General features: G+C 46.8%; 1 protein-coding gene across 4 annotated transcripts in view; it reads right to left on the minus strand.

Moving 5' to 3' along the window:
* LOC139051532 (papilin-like) overlaps positions 1 to 23,691 on the minus strand; it is a 532,082-nt gene that overhangs the window by 397,280 nt on the left and 111,111 nt on the right. For 3 of the 4 annotated variants that reach the window (XM_070528503.1, XM_070528502.1, XM_070528501.1), the window contains exon 2: positions 10,523 to 10,581. The exons of the other annotated variant lie outside the window; for it this stretch is intronic. In XM_070528503.1, coding sequence (XP_070384604.1) covers positions 10,523 to 10,581 — 59 coding nt within the window. The remainder of the gene's footprint in view (positions 1 to 10,522; positions 10,582 to 23,691) is intronic. 4 annotated transcript variants of the gene reach the window in all.

Genomic DNA, 23,691 nt, shown 5'->3' on the forward strand with positions numbered 1-23,691 from the left:
TGCACAACCACTGACTGCTCCTGATGGTGTGCCAGACCGAGCCCGCGCGCTCCATCTGCAGAAATCAACAATTATGTGGTTAGCATAATTAGATATTTAGGCAAATGTTTTGTCATAGAACTGTAAGAAATGGAGCGTAAGCGCGATGCGAATGATCAAGCAACGCGTTTCAACGAGGGAAACAAGTTTAGAAATAAAAATAAAAGCACTAGCATCTGTGCACCCTCGTATATGTAACATCATGTGAACGCCGACTGCACGGCGCGTCAACAGCCTTGTAACGCCGAGAAGTGGCGGGATCGGCCACAGTATGCGCGGGCGCGCAAGGTGATTTTGAGTTAGAATGTATTCTGCTGCGTTCTTCGCTTCACCGGTACAACGCCGCTGACACACCGTGCGATCTACATATTCGCGCGATATTGTTAAAAAACAGCAAAAGTGTTAGCTCTTTAGCGGTAACAACAAGTACATTGAAAGCAACAGACGTGCAGAGTTTTAGGAATGTAAATGAAGCAAAATTGCTACGTAACATCAAGTGCACAGCAATAGGTCTGCAGCCGACGCGATGTTAGGTTAATATATCTTCGCCAACGCATAGAGCGTGTAGCTCGTAGTGAATGGCTCTGTATAAGGAAAACTTATCTGTTGTATCTCTCCACGGCTCCCGTGGAATCACAGGGAGTACTGTGGTGGTACTAGGGCGGAAAGATGGACGGCACGTAAGGGGCTGGTGGTGCATGATGTCGCCCGTCTTATTTCCAACGCAACGCTGTCTACATATTCTGGTATATGGTGTTGGTTGCCCCTGTTGGCCGTCTGGCCTGCGCACACAGTAAACCGTGCGTTAGCTCACGTACTACTAACAAAGACACACTCGTCAAGGCAGAATAAATTATTGCGCGCACGGAGAAGCATGGGCGTGGTTTCACTTACCGCACTCGTCTGACCGCCTGGATCCAACGTTGCCCCCACTCTTTCTCGTGCGGCCTCGGCAGGAATGAGCAAAATATCTTACGGTCGTATGATGCCTCTTCGTTGTGGCACTTGTATACGCGCCAATACCTGCGCTCTCTGCATTATACTGGGCGCCCTTCCCCTCAGTCAATCGCGGTAGTCATCGCCGGTCTACTATAAGATTGCGAGATGGTCACCAGGGAGCCGCCACACGTCAAACAAAACTCCAGCGCTGGCCTCCTATACCGGACAGGCTTTTCTTATCTACTTGGCTGATCAGAAGCGAGCAGCATGCAAGAGTGGAGAGGGTTTTGGTGGGCCGAGAGAGAGAGAAAGAGAAAGGGAGATGAAAGACAGAGAAGTTAACCAGAGATTATCTCCGGTTGGCTACCCTGTACCCGGGGAGGGGTAAAGGGATGCGATAGGTGAGGGAGCGAAAAAGAATTTTAAAGAAACCATACGCGCTCACAAACAGACATACACACGATGCACAACTGTTTCTGTGGCCACTGTCACGCAGTCTGCGAAGGCGTTCCTAGTGTTACGCAGCGTCACCATTTATTCCTACGTCCCACAGCGTACAATCACAGTCTGTTACTAAGTCTCGTGTCTTTTAAGTAACGCCGCAGCGCGTTCACAGCGGATCGCGGTGATGTTCGCGTAGGCCAGTTTCCAAGGATGTTATTTTCCGTTATTGGGCGCTTGTCCAGTCGGTCTAGGGCGGCCGAGAGGGCTGCTCTTTGCGTGTGGAAAGGAGGGCCGAGCTAGCGTACTGAATGTAAATAACTTGATGAGGAAGGTAATGCCGGAATCTGTGATTGGCCCGCTTCCCCTTCCTCAACTTGGGGGGGGGGGAGGGCTGGTCCAAAAACGATGAGGCATGCAACGGAAGGTTGAAACACCACGAAAACGGATCTTTCGCGAACGAGAGTTGGCCGAGTGATGTTCTATATGTAGAGCACCCACCTAGGCTGCGGGAGGTTGTGGGTTCGATTTCCAACGCCACCGGCACCATCTCGTGCCCGGTGGCGTTGGAAATGAATGGGCACGAGTGTACCCCGGCCATACGTTCCGCTTTCTACAGGAGCGATATGCTTGGGAAAAGAGCCCGCGCTCTAAATTCCCGTCTAAACCCTCGTGAGCAAAAAAAAAAGTGATACGGCGTTCAATAAAGATTTCCCCTGACTCACTTCTACTTATTGCAGGATGCTGAAACTGCGCATGTGTAATGACATACGTCACTACAGGTCACGTGCCAATGTGCAACTCTGAACTAACAACTGTCTTTCTTTTACCGGTGCTCAAATGGTGTTAGATGTGATAATGGATGCAGCGCAATACAGAGCAGTCATCAACTTCCTGTACTTGAAAGGCCGCACTCCAAAGGAGACGTTCGATGAGATAAAAGAGGTTTATGGGGAGGATTTCTCATCATATGATGTAGTGAAGAACTGGCATCGTCAATTCAGCTGTGGTCCGACTTCGGTGGAAACGGCTCCGATTGCAGGGCGACCTGGCTCCGCTATCGATGAACATACCATCCAGCAAGTGGAGGCCGCCATTTTGGAAAATCGCCGCGTAACCGTTCAAGACCTAGCCCGAAATGTCAAGATTAGTGTGGGGTCCGCGGAAAAGGCCATTCAGGACCATCTTCATATGCGTAAGGTACCCGCTCACTGGGTTCCCCGGCTGCTCACACCTTTCCAAAAGCAGGGACGAGTCGAATGCTCCCAGGCTCTTTTGACCATGTGCTATGGAAACCAGGAGGACTTTTTCAACAGACTGATTACACAGCATGAAAGCTGGGTCCGTCACTATGATCCGGAGACTAAAATCCAGCCGATGCAATGGAAGCACTTGGACTCACCGGTTCCAAAGAAGGCACGCGCCCAACCCTCAGCGGGCAAGATCATGCTCACAGTCTTTTGGGACCAGCACGCAGCACTGAGCACCGACCAGCACGGATGATTTCCCAGCAAAAGGTGCCACGATTACTGGGGCATACTACGCTTTACTGCAGCGTAAATTGCTGGAGGCCATCAAAAGCAAGAGACCTGGCATGCTCACCATAGGTGTCCGCCTTCTGCAGGACAATCCCCCGTTCACAACCCACATGTTGCCCAGATGGAAGCACGCTGCTGCGGCTTTGAAATTCTACCGCATCCCTCTTATTCACCAGAACACGCACCATCGGACTTCCACCTCTTTCCAACAATGAAGTCATGTTAGAAGGGCAAGCACTTTCCAGATGATGGCACTCTGATTTCTGAAGTCACAACAAGGCTTTTGGAGCAACCTGTCGCCTTCTACAAGCGAGGTGTTTACAGTTGCATAAAAAGATGGGAAAAGTGTTTGTCCCTGGATGGCACCTATGTAGCGAAGGAATAATAAATCTCCAAAGTTTCGTTGCTCTCCGTCCACAGGAAGTGGGTCAGGGGAAATCTTTTTTGAACGCCCCTCGTATTTGGGCTAATCCCATGGCGCCCATTTCCCATGTGGCGCCCCAATTGCACCTTATGACATGAGGACACATTCGGGTAAGAGAAAAACACCCCTTTCTAAACGTTGAGGTCCCATACTGGCCGAGCACCAGGCCGAAAACGCGATTGTACCTATTTTACCAGCAGGTACACGGCGTGAGCACTTGCTTCCCACAGCCGCGGCGGATTCTCTTCAACAAGGCCACCTGTGGTTAGACAAGAGGTGCCCAGAGACAACTCGTAAATGTCTATTTGGCAATATTTCGATACGTGAACGCCAACGAAAATCCGAGCACCAGGTCAGGGAACATCTCTGCTCATTAGAAGAAAAAAAAAACCAGTGAATTTCCGGAGGCATCGGGATGGGAACTCCGTACCTACCCCGCATACGAGGCGGATGCTCTACCGCTAGGCGCCCGCTGGGGTGAAAATCACTGTGAAATCTTTCCAACAGGTGAAGCTCTCAAAGAGAGCAAGCAGAGTGTATTATAATTAGCGCTGTCTCCTATGGAATTGACTCATTTCTTTGTTTGCTCAATGCGTGCCGCTCAAATAATGAATGAGGGTGCTCTGAGCGGTAGCCACACATTTCGGGGTTACCGAAAAATAGGAAAGGAAGAAGAAAAAAGGATGAACCAAGACTTTAACGCGTTTCAGTTTGATTGGCAGAATAGCTATCCAAAAACGGGGAAGGCTCAAATGGTCCCAAGTGTCTGTGTCGGAAGTGTCGTGGCGCGAGATTGACGTGTTTGTGAGAGCACAATAGTGACGCCAAACATTGCTGTGATGGATGGAACGATCAATCACGATGTCAGTATGCACAGTGGGCACTTTTCAAGCAGGAAGGGCTCGCTAGAAGCCGAATTCGTTCTGGTTTCAGCACTGTTGAGTCCATTGTTTGCTTCAAATTCACTCGGCGAATATCAAAGTTATGAGCGTGACTCGGAAACTTCAGATTTCATATATAGCGTTTGAGCAAGACGAGAACAAAGTAAAAACGGGCGCCATAGTTTCGACAAGTGGACTTGTCGAATCGTTGGCTCCCGTTTTTACATTGTTCTCGTTTTCCTCGTCAGCTTGAATTTTCATCTCGCACCCTCCCCGTGTTTTCCCTATATTTTGCGCTTGTCATGAGAGCTAAGCGTTTTTGCTTTGTCTTAGAAGCCGCTGCGGGACCAGCAAGAAGCGACATTCCGCAGCTAATAAGTCCCCACAGCACAAATGCTGAACGAATGGAAATGCTTCTTAGGTATTCGTAGACCGTTTTCCTATATTATAGCATGAGTCAACCTCACTTGCCATTTTGCACAGTCCTGTAAAGTATTCCTTTACTTTTTTTTTTTGCGGGCACTGACGTGCTAAACAATGAGAACACACTTCTTCTCAATGGCAAGATACCTTATATTTGAGCTGTGCAAAAATGCAACGAGCAGAAGAACCCACAGGTAGATAGATTGTTTAAAGGGAGGATGCAGGCCGCGAGCTCACGTCTTGCGGTTGCTGCAGTTACTGAAGGACGAGTGATGGAAAGCCCACTGAGGAAGTGCATAACGTCGTGGAAGTACCGTCGAGACACAATTCAAGTATACAAAACAATGATTCAGTTACATTTTCCAAAGTCATCTGCGGCAAAGCTGGACGTTCTCATACTTGCCAAAAATTGCAGTGTCTCTTATCTCTCTTAAGAGGTGAACGGCGAAAGCCTACTCTTCCTCCTTTATCATTCGCCACTTTCTCTTTACGTCTTCTTTTTCTCTTGTTTCTTTTAGTCATTTCTGCTCATTGCTAAGCATTTTTAGTCATTTGTAATCAATTTGGTCATTACAAGCTGTTGTTAGACATGTTGGCCATATCATCGTCATCAGTAGTCATTACATGTCATTTCAGTCATTATTAGTCATTACTGGTCATTACTAAGCACGTTTAGTCACTTCTAACCAATTGTAGTCGTTACACGTTGTCATTAGACATACTGATCCTTTCATAGTCATTACTAGTGATTACAAGTCAATTCAGCCATTGTTAGTCATTCTTGCTTACTAGGAAGCATTTTCAGTCATTTGTAATTAATTGTGGTCATTATGAGCCGTCGTTAGAGATATTTGTCATTTCGCAGTCATTACTAGTCATCAGAAGTCATAAGTAGTCACTTTAGCCATCACTTCTCATTACTAGACATTTCTAGACATTTCAATAATTGTGGTCTTTACAAGCCGTCATCGAAATAATGGTCATTTCAGAGTCATCAGTAGTCATTACAAGTCATTACTAGCCATTATTATCCTTACCTAGTGATTGTTAACCTCTACCAAACTCTATTACAATGTTATCATTCACTAACTGTCACCATCAATCATTTTTCGTTCTTTAATCTGTCTTTAATCTGCGTTCTATAGCGTGATGACGTTTCAGCGGAGATCCCGGCGGTCAGGTCTCCAGACACAAACTTCACCATGAGCCTAGAAAGGCTTTCGCCTTAATAAATGAATTCCTTGATGACCTGCTAATGCATGTTTCCTTTAACAATGGACGTAGCTGTGTGCATGTCTTGGCGCTTCTAATGACATCTTATTGCATTTTTTTTTCTGGAGGGGGGGGGGGGAGAACACGACACGGTTATGCATTGACCATGCGCAGTGATATAAAATTCTCCTCGTGCTGTCTGGCTTCGCCAGCGCACAGAACGTTGGTCGCTCCATAAGACATCGTCAGGAACGTGACATCGGGCACAGTTAGACGTGTCCCTGAGAGCTAACAAGGGAGTGTGGCCTCAGGGTGCACTTTCTTATGCGATCGCTCCGTGCGTGTCGAACTTTTTCAGCGGTTCTGTGCTATTTATTCTTAATAGCAACCCTTGAAAGCTATGTACTATAGCTGAGCCCCCTCTCAGTCCCCATGGTGTCGAAACCTCACATGCGTAACCGGAATTCAAAATTTGCCATTGGCATGGTCACCGCGTCGTTATCACGCCATCGTTTTCATGAGTGGCAGACACCTGAGCACCGACAAATGCGCAAATCACCTTTGTAGGATGATTTTTCTTAAATGGCGTCTTATTTTTGTTGACTTCATTAAATATGGCGAAGGTTTATATCGGATAAGCAAGCGCAATTCTTTTAAGCCCCACTGGACATTTCTGACCCATGGCTGCTTCTACGCGGCGTTATCAAAGTGTGTGCTGCGGACTAAACCGCATTTTGTAGCCTGCGCAGGGCCGGTATAGCATAAAAGTTCATTTCGAGGAATTCTGTACCTTTCTTATTGCATGCACCTCTGAGTAGTGGCTGATTTGGTGATGAAAGTAGGTGGAGCGTCGTTGAAAGCCCGCTCGAAACCCTAAGTGTAATCGCTAGATTATCCCAGCCCAGTATTCAAACAAACGTTCTTAGGCTGGATCTGTTCGTAATAGAAAGTTCTAGACAATTGTGAGACTGGACGTGTTTTTAGCGAAGGAGGCCATTTCGATGGCACACAAGACCCCCCCCCCCGCCCCCCCGAATGCCGGAGGCTCAGATGTGAGTGATGGACGGAATGGAAAGTTAATGTTCAACATAGACTGGTTTCACGCGGTTGCACGACACTGTCTCTCCACTGCCGCGAACGTCAATCTTCCAGGTTTTCTCCAAACGCGCAACCACGCGAAAGGGGCCTTCATAGGAAGGAGTCAATGGTGGTTTGATAGAGTCGCGCCGCAGAAAGATGTGCATGGTTGTGTCCATTGTCGCTAAACTAAACACAGGCTGCCCGCGGGCGATACGTGGCAGGGTAGGTCGAAGGTGGTCGAGCCACGAATGTAGCCTTCTAAATGCTGAGCGACCACTGGCGCAATGCCTTGCTGGGTGCCGAAAATCTGGCCTGGAACGCGGATTGGTGCCCCATAGAGTATCTAGGCTACGAGGTCATCCGAGGTCATCCTTGATTGTTGTTCGACGAGCACTGAAGTCATGTATGTGGGTAAACGAATACTGGTCCGGAGTAGTCAAGGCACTCAAAGCCGCGAAATGGCCATAAAGCGGCCAGTTACCACTGTCCTGCTTTGGAACCAGATGGAGAGGTGAAGACCAATAGCTGGAGGAAAGACGAATTACGCCGAGATGAAGCATGTGTTCGAACTCACGGCAGGCGACTTCCAACCTCCGCCCAGAGAGCCTCCGTGGCCGGCCGGCGACACGTGTGCCGGTGGTAGTGATATGTTGCGTCACTTCGTGTTTCACGGGAACCGCATCGTTTCGGAGCTTCATGAGTTGCTGGTACTCAGCAAGTATCTTGTACGTTGAGATCGGCCTAAAGGTACGAATGCCAGATGAGGTGAGGTTGGCCTGCAGTCCAACCTCACCAACAACCAACCTCGCCACCACCACCAACCTGGCCAACAGGTAGGCGATCACAAACACCCATCTGTGCAAGCGCCAGACTCCGATGTCTACCGTTATTGACTGCAGCCCATACGACGCGATGGCAGTGTTGTTCATTGGGTGGAGCTTGGGTGTGGACTCTCCGCGTTGGTGATCTGCGCCGTGGCGGGAACGATAGACAGCTCGGATCCAGTGTCGACAGAAAGGCGCGGACACGTGATGCAGTCGACTACGAATAGGCGGCTTGTGCGGATGCCCATGTCAGAAGTCGCAGTTAGTGACTGGCCGGTGCGTTTCCCGTCCACGAAAGGGGCTAGGTGCAGCGAGTTGGTTGTTCGCGAAAGAGATGGTGGTACCAGCACTATTGCCGCGGCGATCTCTAGGTGCGCTGCGAGACTGTGAAGGCGAATGGTTGGTCGCCACTGTTGCCACCCGTCGTCAGCTCCTCAAGTGCATTGGTAAGGCGGTCGACTGTTTCTTTCAGGTGCCACAGTCGGTCTCCTGGCTCTGAGACTCTCGCAGCGGCAATAGGTAGCTGTGCCGCAGACGAGCAGTTGCATATACGCTCAGTGAGTGCAGCTCGCTGATCGAGACTTGTCTCATCGGAACGAACCAGTACCGTGGGTGCGGATAGTTGGAAGCGTTGCAAGAACAGCTTGCGCAAAATTGGAAGCTGGTTCTCATTTGCAGAGTGCTCACCTAGTATCTAACGCAATTAGTGCGGGAGTTGTGATGGTTGTTCGTCGCCGAGTTTCTCGGAGAGGAGCTATTGGAGCCTACTCTGTTGCGAGGGCGCGAGGCGCTGCAGGACCATGCATTTCAGGTCGCCATATGCTGTGGCAGAAGGCGTACCCGTCGCCTATGTCATTGACGATGTCGGAGGCCAGCGCGGCGACGATGTGCACGTACTTTACTGTTTGTGAAGTGATGCGCCGCAGTTAAAAACGGTTCTCTGCTTGCATAAACCAAACTCGGGGATTCTTGAGCCAAAACCTGGGAAGCTGAAGCTCTGCGGCAATTATAGGAGACGTAATCGTGACGTCGTCTCTGTCAGCAGGAGTAAGAGAAGCATCGGCCATGGATAGGGTTCGAAAATAAAGGCGCAAATGTCCTGGGTCACCACTTCTTGGCAGCTCAGTTTGGCGGAGGCAAGAAATACACGTTCTGACAACTTGAGAACGGAGAGTCAACTGGCTTTATTCAAAAGTACGAGCAGGTCTTGCCGAGTGGCTGTGGTGGCGCCCCCACAAGGCCGCCGCTTTCTTTCCAAGACAAAGCAGGGGGCAATGACCCCCACCGTGAGGTAAACTAGATTTTCGGAGCAAACGTCAATGACCCACATGGCGAGGTGCGGCGAATTGAAGGACGGTTGCTAGAAAGTCCACCACAAAAGGAACCTACTTAGGGCCTCCAAATTTCCCCATTCGTTACATGCTGCAACTTATGATCCAGAATTGCGGGAGAACGTGAATAGGAGATTATGGTGTTAGACACTCGAGAACAGCCTACGAAGTATACGAGAGGCCCCAATAAATAGTTCATGAATGATATGGACGCCATGGCGTTCATTAATGTGCACGAAACAACACTGAACCTGAGCTTCTACCCACCGACCCCTTCGGAATGCGGTTGCCGCAACCTAGAATCATACCTGTGGCATCGCCCCTCAACAGCAGAGCGCCAAAGCCACTGAGCCAAGCACCAACGTTGCCCCAGATCAGCGAGCTAGCCTGAGGCAAAAAAAGATTGCCGCCGTAGTACGAACCCTTGTTCGACAAGGCCAGCAAAACGAAGAGAAAGTCAACAAGCACGAGGACAGCTCCAGTGACGCCTGTATCGATCGTGCTGCAAGAACGGAGGGAGCGAGCGGTTTAACGCAGATATTTGTCTGGCGACCCGGAAACCTGGCTGTAAATATTAGAAACATTATTAAATGTTCATAGAAGCCGTTCGTAGTATTCGCTCTTCACCGCTCGAGTCCCGACTAGCTAACGATTTCACTAGCGAGTACTATACGCAAGCTTCTTGAGCATATCATATAGAAGTAAAAAATTATTTTGAAATAACGTTCTTTACAAATAGCTGCATGGTTTTATAAAGGGTTGCTTATATGACACAAAACCTTCGGGATTCATTCACGAACTTCACATATCCCTTGATCGTGGCAACCAAGTTGATGCAGTCTTCCTCAACTACTCGAAATGATTTCACAGCGTTTCTTTTTTGCTTCTTTCTTTATTTCCTTAAAGACACCACACACACGGTGGGGCGGGGGGGAGGTATTACATAGACCATAGAGTTCGTCACAGAATGTTTCTGATAAAGCTATCTGAACTTAAGATCGACGCTAAAGTAGGAGGGCGAACCGGAAAGCTTTTGCCCCTATTTTTTCTTAGCCAAAGTACGGCTGTAAACCCAAAGTCAACATATCCATTCCTAGCGGTGGATCTTTCTTAAACCGGCGCTGGCTTATCTGCCGGTAGCTCCACAACACGGCCCTGCTGTCAGTTGAAGATGGCCGTTGTGCTTGACAGGTGCACGGCGTACGAGCAACGAAGTGTGATTCGTTTTCTATGGAGCGAAAAATGAACGCCCCTCGAAATGCACAGCCCGCGTATGGGCAAAGGTGTCTCGCTTTGAGAAAATGTGATGTGGTGGTCTTACGAGTCCGAAAAGGGCTCTACGCTCCTGAAAACAGCAGTAAGCTTTTGTAAATATGGCAATGGTACAGACCTTGTAGTAATCGAGGTCTTCAACAGTACTGGCCGGCTTCGGCACGCACACAAGGCCTTCTGTAAACAGAAAATACAAATAGCACTTTAAGCTAATTTTCAGCGAAGCTCACTGATGCTGAGTAGGCATTTAAATCGAAAATCATAAGTGGCACTTGCCAATCTATCAAGGAAAGGATTTGGTTGTTCTCCAGACACAAAAGTAAGCCAACAGGGAAAACTTGACGAGGAACTTCATCAAGTTAACTGGACCAGTTATTCATGCTCATACTTTATTTATTTATTTATATATTTATTTATTTACTTGCAATATGTTACAGCGCTATTATGGCGTTGCAGCGGAGGCGGCGGTAAATGTTGGGACATCTGCCACTTTTGTAGAGGACGAGAAAAATACGGAGAAGGCCCGCACTACATAGGCGCCGCCTATTAACGGGTGTTTTTTTTTATTAACGGCACGATGTGCTTTCATCACTACAAATATTCCTATTCGCATCACTTTTCAAATGGAGTGGCCACTAGTAGTCACCTGGGCGGATTCATTTAGTCAGATTATACATCTATCGCAGTCTAGCATTTTTGCCATTTCTCCTTGATCGTTCTTTTTCAAAGAAAACTCCATTTTTATATCGTACCTAAGCGTGTAAAGGCTCCGGTTCTATTATTCTCCGCGTTTTTTTCGACCAATGCTTTAACCCCATATGCTGTAACATTCGTGCACTCAAGGCGCGTACTCCACCCAAGAAAGTAGATGGCAGCGTCACCCTACGACAGAAGTCACTGCGCCTCATGATCGCCCACCGCTATTTTTGAGAAGTCTAGCGTCTTTATTACTCGAAGGGCGGTGTTGTGCTCAACTCAGTCGAGTGGAGGAAAAGCTTCGAGTCGATGATCGTTTGAGAATAACGGGTCGAAATGTCTCTCGCTTACGTTTCTAATTAATACTTCCAACCACTTTGAATCCCAGTTCTTCTATAGAAGGCGGACGTTTGCTACAGCTTTTGCAGGGTGGCTACCTTGGAATGGAACTGCGTTGCACTGAGTCTTTTTTGCACCGAGGCATTTTGCTACAGCAGACACATGCGTCAGTCTCTTGCAAATATTGCCTACGGTACGATTTTTCTCCTGTGGCAGCAGCTCGACCTCCAAATTACATGGCAGTGCCCTTTGTGCTATCCTACAGATTTTCTCTCCGGATTTCTTTGTTGCCGTGTTTCTAAATCTAGATGGGCTTTTTCGTTTCCATCCTTTGCACAAAAATTAGCGTCTGTGCTTCTCTCACTCTCTTTTTGATGACTCCAGGTTGTCTATTTGCACTTTGAATTCCCTGTACTTCACTGCAACTTTCTTGATCTCTTCATCCATTCTTTGTCTATGATTTTGAGGTGCAGATATTTATGCGCTTCAGCCATCCATTTAAATTGTTGTTGCCGAGTCTTTTTTTTTTATACAAATTCTGAAAATGCTGGCGTAATGAGCGTTACGAGTGGCTTCGCAGGCGTCCCATCTCAATGTCGCACGAGATAAGGGCAACGGGCAGCAATCGCCATTAAAAAGCACCCAAATAAGTACTGGCAACAACAGCTTGACGTTTACTGCACGGACCAGGGCAACATCACTTCAGTAATGTATTTCAATTGTCGTCGTGCCGTCGTTGTCATACCGCCTTTATCAATCTATCGACGCCATTCCTTCTTTGTCATTTTATTGTAATCATGCTCTCGTCATTCAAACGTGATTTTGCCACCGTTTTCATCTCATCGTCGTCATGGTATCGTGGTCGTGCCATCGCCGTCACTCTAGCTTTGTAATCCGGTTGTCATACAGTCCTTGTCACGTCATATTATTAGTAATGACGCTGACCGACTTTCCTTACAAACTGATCTTGATGTTGTGACCGCTTGGTGCTATTCGTGGTTAATGTCTTTAAATACATCTAAAACCAAGCTAATGTCATTTACCAGCCACTCCACTCGACTTCCTACCACCTACTTTCTCAATAATGCTAGAGTAGAACTTGCGCCAACTTACAAGTATCTTGGCCTTCATATTCAGTCTGACTTAACTTGGCATTACCATATTAACACCGTCTTAGCATCAGCTAACCGATCACTCGGTCTTCTTAAGCGTAACGTCAAGCACGCACCTTCTCACTTAAAAAAAACTTGCTTATATCACGCTGATCCGCCCAAAAATCGAATATGCTTCTGCCATATGGGATCCCGATGAAGCATACATAATCAACAACATTGAATCTTTGCAAAACCGTGCTGTTCGCTTCATCTTTTCCGATTATTCACACTTCACCAGGGTCACATCGTTAAAACAACGTGCCGAGTTGGAATCACTATCACGTCGACGCCAGTTTGCTCGCCTAACCTTATTTCATAAACTTTATCACCATTCCACGCTCCACGCTTTTCACCACCCCCTGCAGTTTTCCCGCACCGTGACCACGCTAACAAAGTAAAACGCATAATGTGCCGCTCGTCGCTCTACGTAAAATCATTTATTCCTCGCACAATAATAGAATGGAATAACCTACCATCACGCATAGCACACTGAAGTTAACTTACCATCTTTCCAAACTTTGTTGCAAGAAAACGGTTAGTGGTAGCAGATTAGATATTACTTATGCCTATATGCACATAGTAACATATTATGTAAAATGCTCTTGTGTTTTCATGACTAAGTGCATATACCCCTTGTTCATTTCCATTTATTTTATGTTCCTTGTGTGCATGTTTATTTTATGTAGTTTTATTTCTTGTGTATATTCCATGTTTGTACCCCCCCCCCCTATGTAATACCTTCGTGTGAGGGCCCTTAGGGGTAATGTAAACAAATAAAAAAATAATCGTCATACACTCGTCGTCATGTCATCGTCTTCATTGTCTCGCTATCGTCGTTATACCGTCGTTGACATTTAAGAATGGTCATTCTTGTCCGGTCAAAACATGTCCGCAATAGAGATTAGTAAGAAGTGATTGGAAAATTGGTGAAAGTAGCGAAACGACCAAAAATGGAGACGTACAAAAACGAAGTTCACAACAGGGGCTCAGAAAATTTGGTTGTGGCAGTTCATCGTGTTTTTTTTCCTTGTTTTTTTTTATTAGCCCATGTAGGACATTAGGCAGTATAATAGCAAGAGCTCGGTGACGCAACCCACCACCCCGTTCCAAAGCGGACGCTCATAACGTCCATCCATCCATCCACGACAGCGGCGCCTCCAGCCGTCCGGGGGATAGAGAAAATCCAGAAAACTTTCCTTCATGCACATCGTTGCTGCAAGCGTTTTCCGGTAAAGATTACGGTTGTATAAGCTGCAGTTGGCCGGTCTGCATATAGCGCCGCACGTCGCGACTCTGCCAGTCGCTTCTGTGATCGGTGCGATGCCTCACTACAGCGCGAAACGAAAACACGTATAGCGCTGCGCTGAAATTTCGCATTAGGGAATATCGTAAGCGTCAGTGACTTTTTCTTCCTCAACACATCTGTATCCACCTTGTACTTCTGGCTATGTGTCTAAAGGATCTGGTCATATCCTTGTGCGTAGCACAGTGGGGTATGAAAGACAATGAGAGTGAAGAGAGCGCGCAGTGTAAAGCGGATGAGAGCAGGATGGCAAAAGGGTGAGGAGGAAAGCGAAGTGCTGCACTACACGGGCTTCGCAGACGGCGAGCACAATGGAAACAAAGCGCTGGCGTGGGCTTCGTACCAACTGCACATGCTCTACTGCGATTGCGTCGCCGCCACTGGAGAATGCGCTCCGCCCGAGCCACGCGGTTCCCGTATTCACCCATTCCTTCTGAACAACGACTGACGCAACCGGTAGAAATGCTTCGTCAGCCGCTGTTGCTAAACGAGTTGCCTAAGCAAAGGCTCAGTGCTGCTTCCAAGAGGACCCAGTCGTTCAAAATCAAATTATTTTTGACAATATATAGCTAAGCCAGAAAACCTGAGCAGTTGCGCTTAAAATTCACATTAGGTTGTATTGACTATTTCTCCGCCAATACTCTAAACGAATCTTGCAAATCTCGACTTCTGACCGGTTGGTGCTCCCGTCCATTTTACATCCAAGTGCTTCTGGAAGTTGCGTTCCAAACGAGCGTCACAACGAGTGAATCCCTCCGCATTGCATTTGGATGTGCTGAGCGTTCTCCGGATTTTCTCTACACCATACACATGGCTTCTCTAATTGCGAATATTTGCTCCGATGTGTTTTTCTTCTAAGCCAACCAGATCAAGTCTGAAATAGCAGCAAGGCACCACCCCTTGTTTAACGTACATATTTTCTCTTCTGCTTTCTTCTTATTCTTGTAAATCTCCGTGTTCTTCTTTGTTTCAATTCTTTGCATCGATATCACTGTGTCCGTTTCTCTCACTTCCTTGCCGATGAGTATTGGGTGTCTATTTACACCACCTCTGTACTCTGTTGGCACACTCTTGGCATATTCCTTCATTTTGTGTCCATCGTTTTCAGGTACAGATACTTGAGCACTTTAGCCGCCCATTTACATCTATCCCTGTTCCTGAGTCTTTCTTCAAAACTAACTTTGCTCTGCGCTTGCCTGTCTTGAAATGAGGGCTAAACCATGTCAGCCTGCACTGCTTTATTTGTGATTTTGCCGTGCGCCCTCAAAACCAATCGGCCCACCGATCTTGCAGCCCCGACAAGGTATCCGAGTTTAAGAACAGAGCGGCGTTTCCGAACGTTATCGCTGGCAACATTACTGCTTTCCAGATTCCACGTGCCGCCTCATATTCACTGCGGCACCAAGTCGGCGTCAAGGTGTTTCTTCCCTAAGAACACTCGGCGCCTTCAAGTGCCGCCACCGCGAAGCCTGGGGTGGCATCCGAAGTGCGTAACGCAGCGCTGCATGCTGAGAAACGCGTCATGTGGCAACCGGGCTCCTCTTTTGTGCTTATTTTCGGATATGCAGCGCAATCTAGTCGTGCTGCCGATAAGCGCGAGCGCGGCCTCCGAGACGACAAGCGTGGCGTGCCGTTGCCTGCGAACGCCGCGAATTGTTGCCTCGCTTGCTACGCAGTCAGTGGAGCGTAATCGTTGACTCAAGTTGGTGAGAGGTTCATCCAACAGCGGTACATATTCAAAGCATTCGTGGCGCAACTCATGCTTCACGTAAGCCTTCACGATAAGCCTTCGCGTAAAAGGCGTTCATTGAAATGCGGATCTTACACAGTGAATTTGTGACACAGCTTGAGAGTGCGTCAGGTTGCTGTCCCTGCGGGACGCTTGCAATATGGGGTTGATTCCACTCAGCATCGGATAAATTTTAGGCATCTTTTTTTTTCGTTGCAGAGCGGCACATACCTAGGTAATCAACTTGGCGTAAGAGACGTTCATTGAAGAGCGCCACACGCCTGCTGCCAGATACACAGTAATCCAAGTTGGAACAGAAAAGGTTCATTGAAGACCAGCACAGAAGGAGTGGCACACACCCATTGCTCCAGGTCTGAGACAAAGAGTTTCTTCGAACAGCGGTTGCTTCCCCGTCCTCAATCTACAGTGACCCATGTCGGAGTGAAATATCTTCGCTCGTGAGAGGCGCATATGCACCCCTTGGCACATACTCATTGATACAAGTTGACCCGATGGTCAATTAGAACCACGTTACCTCAGTACATCAGCCTGATGCGCTAACCATTCGACCACAGACTACCCAGTGACCCATGTATGCGGTAAAAAAGATACAAACATACAAACATGCATAGATAGATACAAACATACATACACGTGTAGATAGCCCTCGGAGAGTACGTGAAGTACCCTATGAGAAGGCATTAAAAAGCTACTTCGGCCCCTCAAGAGTCATGGAAAATAGGAAAAGACGCAAGAACGAAAGACGGGTGGCGACGCTGCGTGGAAGTTTCCGCGCGATCTCGTCGTCACGTCATGGATTTTGACGCGTCTCCTCGGGTTCAGTTATTTTCTATCGCTAAATATGGACTACATTGTATCCCAGCAGAACCAGGAAGGCTGTTATTAGCGAAATTCATACACTAGTTAAGGAAACACAAAGGAAACGCCAAGAAACACGGTTGTGAGTCTTCCGTGAAAAGTTGTAGTTGAAGTAGGGTCCGCGGGTATTGGAGGTACACAAGTATGTTCCACTCAGATGTATAAGAACAAGACAGTCACAGTAGTTGATGTGCTATAAGCAATCATGGCGTATGCAAGTGTTTGCATAGCAACGTTGACGTGCATTCGCTCCTAGCAGCACACTGGGTGTGATCCGCCATGGTGGTTTAGCCGTTATGGTGTTTCACTGTTAAGCACGGGGTCGCGTGATCGAATGCCGGCAGCGGCGCCCGCATTTCGATGGGGCGAAATGCAAAAATACCTGTGTCCCCTGCATTGTGGGCACGTTAAAGAACCCCAGGTTGTTAAAATTAATGCGCAGTCCCACACTACTGCGTGCCTCATAATCGTGTCGTTGTATTGGCACGTAAAACCTCAGAATTTAAATTTGTTGCTTTCAATGGTAGGGGACCCAGCACCTCAACAAAAGACGACAAAACCAACTGCCTCTTCGATACGCTGTATCCGGCGGATAAATACATCCGGTGCATTTTGATATTGCGTTAGAAATAAGTCTTCGTGAGCGAAATCCTGAAAAACGCTCAATGTGAATTTCTTCACTTTAGCGACCTAAAACACAGTTATGAGAGATATCAAAAGGAACGGACAGGTTTGTTGCGAGTGTGTAGGCCTCTGGCTGATTATTTAAGTGTTACCTTTCTATAGTACGGTGTTCCGTTTCGGCTTATAGTCACCATCCGCAGACCTCCCCTCTTATCACCCAGACAGCCTCTATTCTCCCCTCACCCACCGGGGTTGTTTAGCAGCTGTGATGTTGTACTGCTAAGCATGAGGCCGCGTGATCGAATCTCGGCTATGGCAGGCACATTTCGATAGTGGTGAAATGCGAAAACACTCATGGGGGGTGCTTAGAGTCAGGTGCACGTTAAAGAACCGCAGGTGGAAAATTCCGCTCGTGGAAATTATTCCATTATACCCCACTACGGCGCGCCTCTAAATCAAATCGCGGTTTTGGCATGTTAAACCCCACCATTTCATTTTTTTTACTCTCTCCTATTATTGATGGAAGCGCACGCGATGACACATGCGCTTGAACAAACTAGAGGGAACAGTTCGGCAACGTGACACTCAGCTTATTTCCCTGGAACACCACCAGCTTCTGTTGCCCTGCGCGTAGTTTGTTCACGCTTTATGTTAAGGGTTTAGAAAGAGGACTTGAAAACCGTGAATTAGGTTTTTTATGTCACATTCATAGTGGGCAACGGGTGCAATATTATGTCTGCGGACGACATAGCGTAACTAGCGGAGCATGCAAGAGATTTACAGAGACTTGCGAATATTTATGGCAATGCGGCGACAAATCTGTCTTAAATTTACCACAAAGAATTCGGGAATCGGGGTCTTTAATGAAAGGCCAGCTATGACATGCTATCAATTCAACAGCAAGTCACACCCATAGTCAAGCAATGTAAATAATATGGTGTGTGCATAAATGACGGAAGGACCTACTCCAATATCCATCAACATATGCTTTGAATGAGGGGGAAGCGTAATGCAGAAATAATGAAGCACAAAATAATGGAGCAGTTTGGGGCCGCAAAAAATATGAGGTTGTGCGTGGAATCTGAAAAGGAGTAACGGTGCCAGCGCTCACGTTCCCAGACGCAATTTTGCGCTTGAATTCACAAATCTTGTCGAGGTTGGAAGTTAATATATCAGTGGTCGGTATAACGGTTGGCGGCGGGGGCCCACGATAAAAAGACAAACGAGGCAGTGCAAAGTGAAATTGGATGGGCTTCCTTTTGAAGTCGGCAAAGAGCAGAGTAAAATTAGTTTGAAGAACATGTAAGGAACGTGAATCAATGGAAATGGCCGGCTAAGGTGCACTAATACCTGTACCTGAAAAGCGTGCACGTAGCATGGAGAAAAAAGTGAAGGAAGTTGGCAGCCAAGAGTGTTAATAGACAACGAGCTGTTCACAAAGAAAGTGAGAGAAAGAGAGACAGTGAAGTGGACAGAAAGGGGGGGAAAATACCAAGTAGATTTGCAAGAATGGCAAGAAAGTACTTAGAAAGGAAAATCTGTATGATAACACAAAGAGCAGTACCTTGCCAATTGAGGCTCGAGCTGGCTGCCTAAGAACAAAAACATGGCGGAACTGATACTCGCGACAAGATCAGGTATGCGTCTGCCGCAGCAAGCATACATTTGCATACCGTAACGCAACACGATGGTATTCACCATGCGACACCCGCAGGTAACGTACACCTCCTGAGCGAACTCACGTAATAGCTGGCCTCTTGTGCAATGGTCGGCGATCAAGCAGAACTGAGCTGACTCATATTGCTCATCTGCAGCCTTTCTACCCTGCGTGCCCATCCGAAGCTCGTGGGTTTTGTCGCCCCACGAGCTTCGTCTGCTTGCGGGGAAATGTAACGGATACGAAAGGCAGGTGCAAAGAAATAAGTGTAGACGAGGAGAACAAAGAGTTTTTAAAGGTCGGACTGTGCTACGATCACGCTACGATCGTCGTCCACCTCCTGTAAATAAAACCATCTCTTCACAACTCTTCGTAATACGATTGAGAGCGATTAGATTAGAATCATTCAATCCATTTCAGGATGTTAGTGTCAAGGTTCAGCTGACTTAGTTTATAAAGCAGAAGTTTATGACAGACCTTATCAAATCCTTTAGCGAAGTCTAAAAAAAATTCAACCTGCAAATGACGAACGATCGATAATACGGTGCAATTTGTACGTAAAGATTGCAAGCTGAGTTTCACATGAGAATGTTTTTCTAAATACATGCCTGGCTGGTGTGAAAAATACATTGGATTGTAGGAAGTTAACAAGATGTTTCAAGAATATATGCTCGAGCAATTTACACAAAGTGCTTGAGAGTGAGATGGGGTGATAATTAGCTGTTAAATTTTTGTTACCCGATTTATGCAGTGGAACTATTTTCCCGATTTTACATTGGCTAGGTTGAGTAGATATATCTAGTGATTGCTGAAAAAGTTTTGGTTGTATAATTCAACAACAGGCGTTAGTATATGTAACAAATTTTGAGTTGATAGAGTCGTAACCAGGCGATGAGTGCCGTATCTGGGAATCAATTAGTTTCGCAACGCCAGCCGTATGCACGATCACTGGAGGCATAACTACATAATGGTACTGGCGAGTAGAAGGTAAGCGGTCATTGTAGGGGACAGAAAATGTTTGCGAAAATGCGCCATTAAGAGCGGCAGCGCACTGTTTTTAAGGTATAAGGATGGCCAATGGGTCTTCCAGCGTTAAGTGCTGATCATGTAAGGGGTTCATTACAGCCCAAAACTTTTTACCGTTAATCTTTAACATTCGTGGAAGTACGTGTGATAGAAAGTTAGATTTAGCATCTCTTATTGCTGTTACGTACGTGTCGAATGCGGAATTATAAGCAGACCAGCGTGTGGCGGTTGACGAGTGTTTTGCGGAGCAATATAGGCGTTTTTTGCGGTTAGATAGGCGCTTAAGATGGGCGTTGTACCAATGAACATCAGAATTGGACGCAATGATTCGGCATTGAACGTACTCTTCAGTTAGTTGCTGAACTTTAGCGGCGAGCATGTCCCAATTGTGCTGAAGTGAACCATTTTCAAAATTCGGTTTGAAAGTGTCGAGAAATGCAGTTAATTCATTATTTATGGCGGTAAAGTTAGCGTTTTTGTAAATATGTATAGTTTTTATGATTTTATTTGGTTTACCGGTTAAAGCGTTAATTGAAAATGCAAGTAGGCAGTGATCGCTTACACTAGGTAGGTATGTAATCTCCGAGATTGTATCAGGGTGGGATGACAAAACCAGGTCAAGGGTGCTTGCAGAATAGAAGGTACACGTGTATGTTGTGTCACAAGTTGTGACAATGAAAAACTGCGCACAATCCCCAAAACTCCTTCAATTGTGCCGGAAAGGGAGAGAGTGAAGAAGGCTGATCTTTCTGGTTTATGTTTGGGAAATTAAAATCGCCAAGAAGTAGGACGAGAGATAAAGAAAATCGCGTGCGAACAAGGTTTATACTGTCGTGTAGGTCCTGGAAAAACGTAGGTTTTGCTGAGGGTGAGCGATAGCACATGCCTATGATGCATTTTTTGTGACCGAGAGGAGCTGAAATCCAGACAGCGTCTAGATCATCGCTCGTACAGACAAGATGGAATGTCATTTTAAATTGCCAAAAGGGCGCCACCTCCTCTGCACGCAGTAAGATCGCAGCGATAAACACGACATTGCACAGCACAGTGAGACTCCTGTGTCAGTGACATGCGCAGGTAACCACGTTTCAGTAAGCGCAATGATTTTTGCTTAACATGTGTCAAATGCAGAAGATAAAGAATCGTATTTGTTGAATGTGCTTCTGATGTTAGAATATAAAACTGAAACTTGAGTAAACGAAGAAAATAAACCTATGCGCCTCGTGCTTTCCTAGATCGGAGGACGTGGCGGAATAGCGTATGCACGCGCTAAATTGTGATTACGTTCCTTGAGTTCTTCAGTTTGATCTGAATTGGCGCTGTAAATCTATGATTTTCCGTTCGGGATTAACTTATCATATCGCAATTTTAAAGGTTAAGAAGAGGCTTGGCTCTTACCGAATGCAATCAGTTTTCTTCGGGTGGCTCATGTAGCAACCGGAAAATCTTCACTTAGATTGACGTTCTTACGCTTGAAATGGCTGCACATACACAGTAGTTTTTCTGTGGTTTTGAAGTTTGTGAACTTCGCAATAACAGGACGGGATTTATTAGGCGCATACGAACCTAGCCGGGGCGCACATTGGATTGCGTCTGCAGGAATTGGGTCAGTAATACTATTAATTAATGTGCTTATATTCGACTCTGTTTGTTGCCATGTCTCATTATTACCAGGGAGACCACGGAAAATTATACGGTCGCGGCGCGACCGATTTTCCAATTCATTTAAACACGACTTAAAAAGATTATCTCGAGTGCTAACTTCAAGCAGGCAACTTCGTCAAGCAGACTAGGTGACTATTTGTGACCGCCCCGTTTCGAAGAGGATGCCATTAAATCATCATCATCATCATCATCATCATCACAATCATCACCATCATCAAGAGCTGCGAAATACAGGAATTGCGGCAGCAGTATAGTGATATATTTGATGCGGCACAGTCGCTTGCCTGGCCATTGTTGTCGTGAGGCGGTGGCAGCGCAGTCATTTGCCACCGCATCGCGTTAAACGAGTATGCTGTTTAGCGGGGTTGGGTGCCCCCATTCCATTCCGGGAAATCGGAACTTGCCGCAATTCCGTTCCTTTCAACTCCTCGGAATGAAAAAACTTGGCCAGTTCCCATTCCGGGAATGGCCGGCCAGTGGGATCAATTCCATTTTTGTAATTCGTCAACTTAGGAAAGGCATCTTTGTAGTTTTTATCGAGTTACCGATAAACGCACCGTAAAGCTGATGGCACCAGACGCGTTAAGAACTGCAGAAATACGCAAAACAGGTTACCAAGGTCCAGGTAAAGTAGCTTGGTGACATATCTCATGCAGTACAACCACCCTACTAATTCCTATCGGGCCAGTTCTCCCGCTACCTGTAGTATTTGCGTGGTGAGCATGTTTTAATGGCTTGTGACCTTTTAATGTTGTTTAAGCTTAAATGTGTTAATGCTAAAATGACGACATAGCGTATTCTTGCTTTGGTGTCCTCGTGATTTTTAAACGCTGCACTAAAGGTAGGCAAGCAATGCAAGGTGTAAAATAAGCTTTATTTTGGGTTCATTGACAGAAATTTTGCAACGAAATGTCACAAGCTCAATGAGCGCTTCGCCGTTTAGTTTTGAAAACCCGAAGTGTAAAGGACGGCCGCTCTGACGGTTAGTTCTAAAAAGAAAAAAAAACTTGGATAAAACAATCGTCTTCTACGTATGTGTTGTGCTTCACAAACATGAGCTGCTCGAAAGAGGTGCTTGAGTGCCGATTTCGCTTCGCAGTCATGAGGGACGCCGTAGAAAACATGCGTTCCACGTAGGCTGGCGTAGCATTCACAACGAAAACCACCCTTGCGAGGCGGGAAAGCGAGGGAAAGCTGCTACCGTTCACTTTCCAATAAGTCAGGGGCTTAACCGTATCTGCGCCCGTTCCTTTTGTAAGTCAAAGAGAAATTGTCGCTGCAATGGATCCAGGCATATTGTCTTGGTGGGCATTTTCATGTTTCCTGATGTTTTTCCACACCAATCTGCTTGGGCCCGCTTCAGGGTCTGCATTCGCGACAGTGCTGGCGCTGTCCTTCCCTAACAATGAGGCCCGGTCCCCAGCCCAGCAGAACGCATCTGCTCGGCTGTTGCAGCTGAACACCAAGAAGACTTAAACCGTGGGTCTAGGAAGGCACCAATAAAAAAAAAACAGTCAGTCCACGTGCTTGCGAACCGCTTCTCCACACTACGCCATAGGCCCTTAATCACCTCTTTGCAAAGAAGTGTGCCTTTGCTTAAGATTTAGGACGCTTGCTTAGGACGCTTGAATATTTCGCAACGCGGGAAGCGAAACGCCGGCTGTCTCGTGCCTTTTCTTCAGCAACTCCATGGCTTCCTCTATAGGGAAGAGAAGCTCAATCAAGTCTGTCGCCAGTTTCAGTTCATTTTCAGACAGTTTAGCCTTCTTGGACGCGTGCAGTGTCTGTCAGTCGTGGATGACTCGAAAATGTGGTAACGAGCTTTCTCATCATTCGCAGCTGCGAGCTCCACTTCGTCGCGTTGTGAAATTCCAAATGCAGACCGGCCACATTAAACAATTGTTCCGTGTCGGCGGTGCTCTTGCCTATAGATGCAACGATGGCGCCGCATTTTTGTATGACTTCCTGATCATTTGGGTCCTAAAATAAAACGTGGATGACAATTAGTAAATATTGCCACTGCATGTACAGGTAGCGCAAACAACAAACATGCGATGCAATAAAGTTTCAGAAAGAGGAGGATGACATCTGTAATCGTATGGTATTGCACTCGACGCCACACTGACGCTCTTCAAGACAGCATTAGACCAACTAAAGCGAGGACAGATACAGCCGTTTTCTCCAGCCATACGATAAATTGAGTGCACAGTAATGC

Source organism: Dermacentor albipictus, unplaced genomic scaffold (genome assembly GCF_038994185.2).
Source record: "Dermacentor albipictus isolate Rhodes 1998 colony unplaced genomic scaffold, USDA_Dalb.pri_finalv2 scaffold_12, whole genome shotgun sequence".
NCBI classification, from domain to species: Eukaryota; Metazoa; Arthropoda; class Arachnida; order Ixodida; family Ixodidae; genus Dermacentor; species Dermacentor albipictus.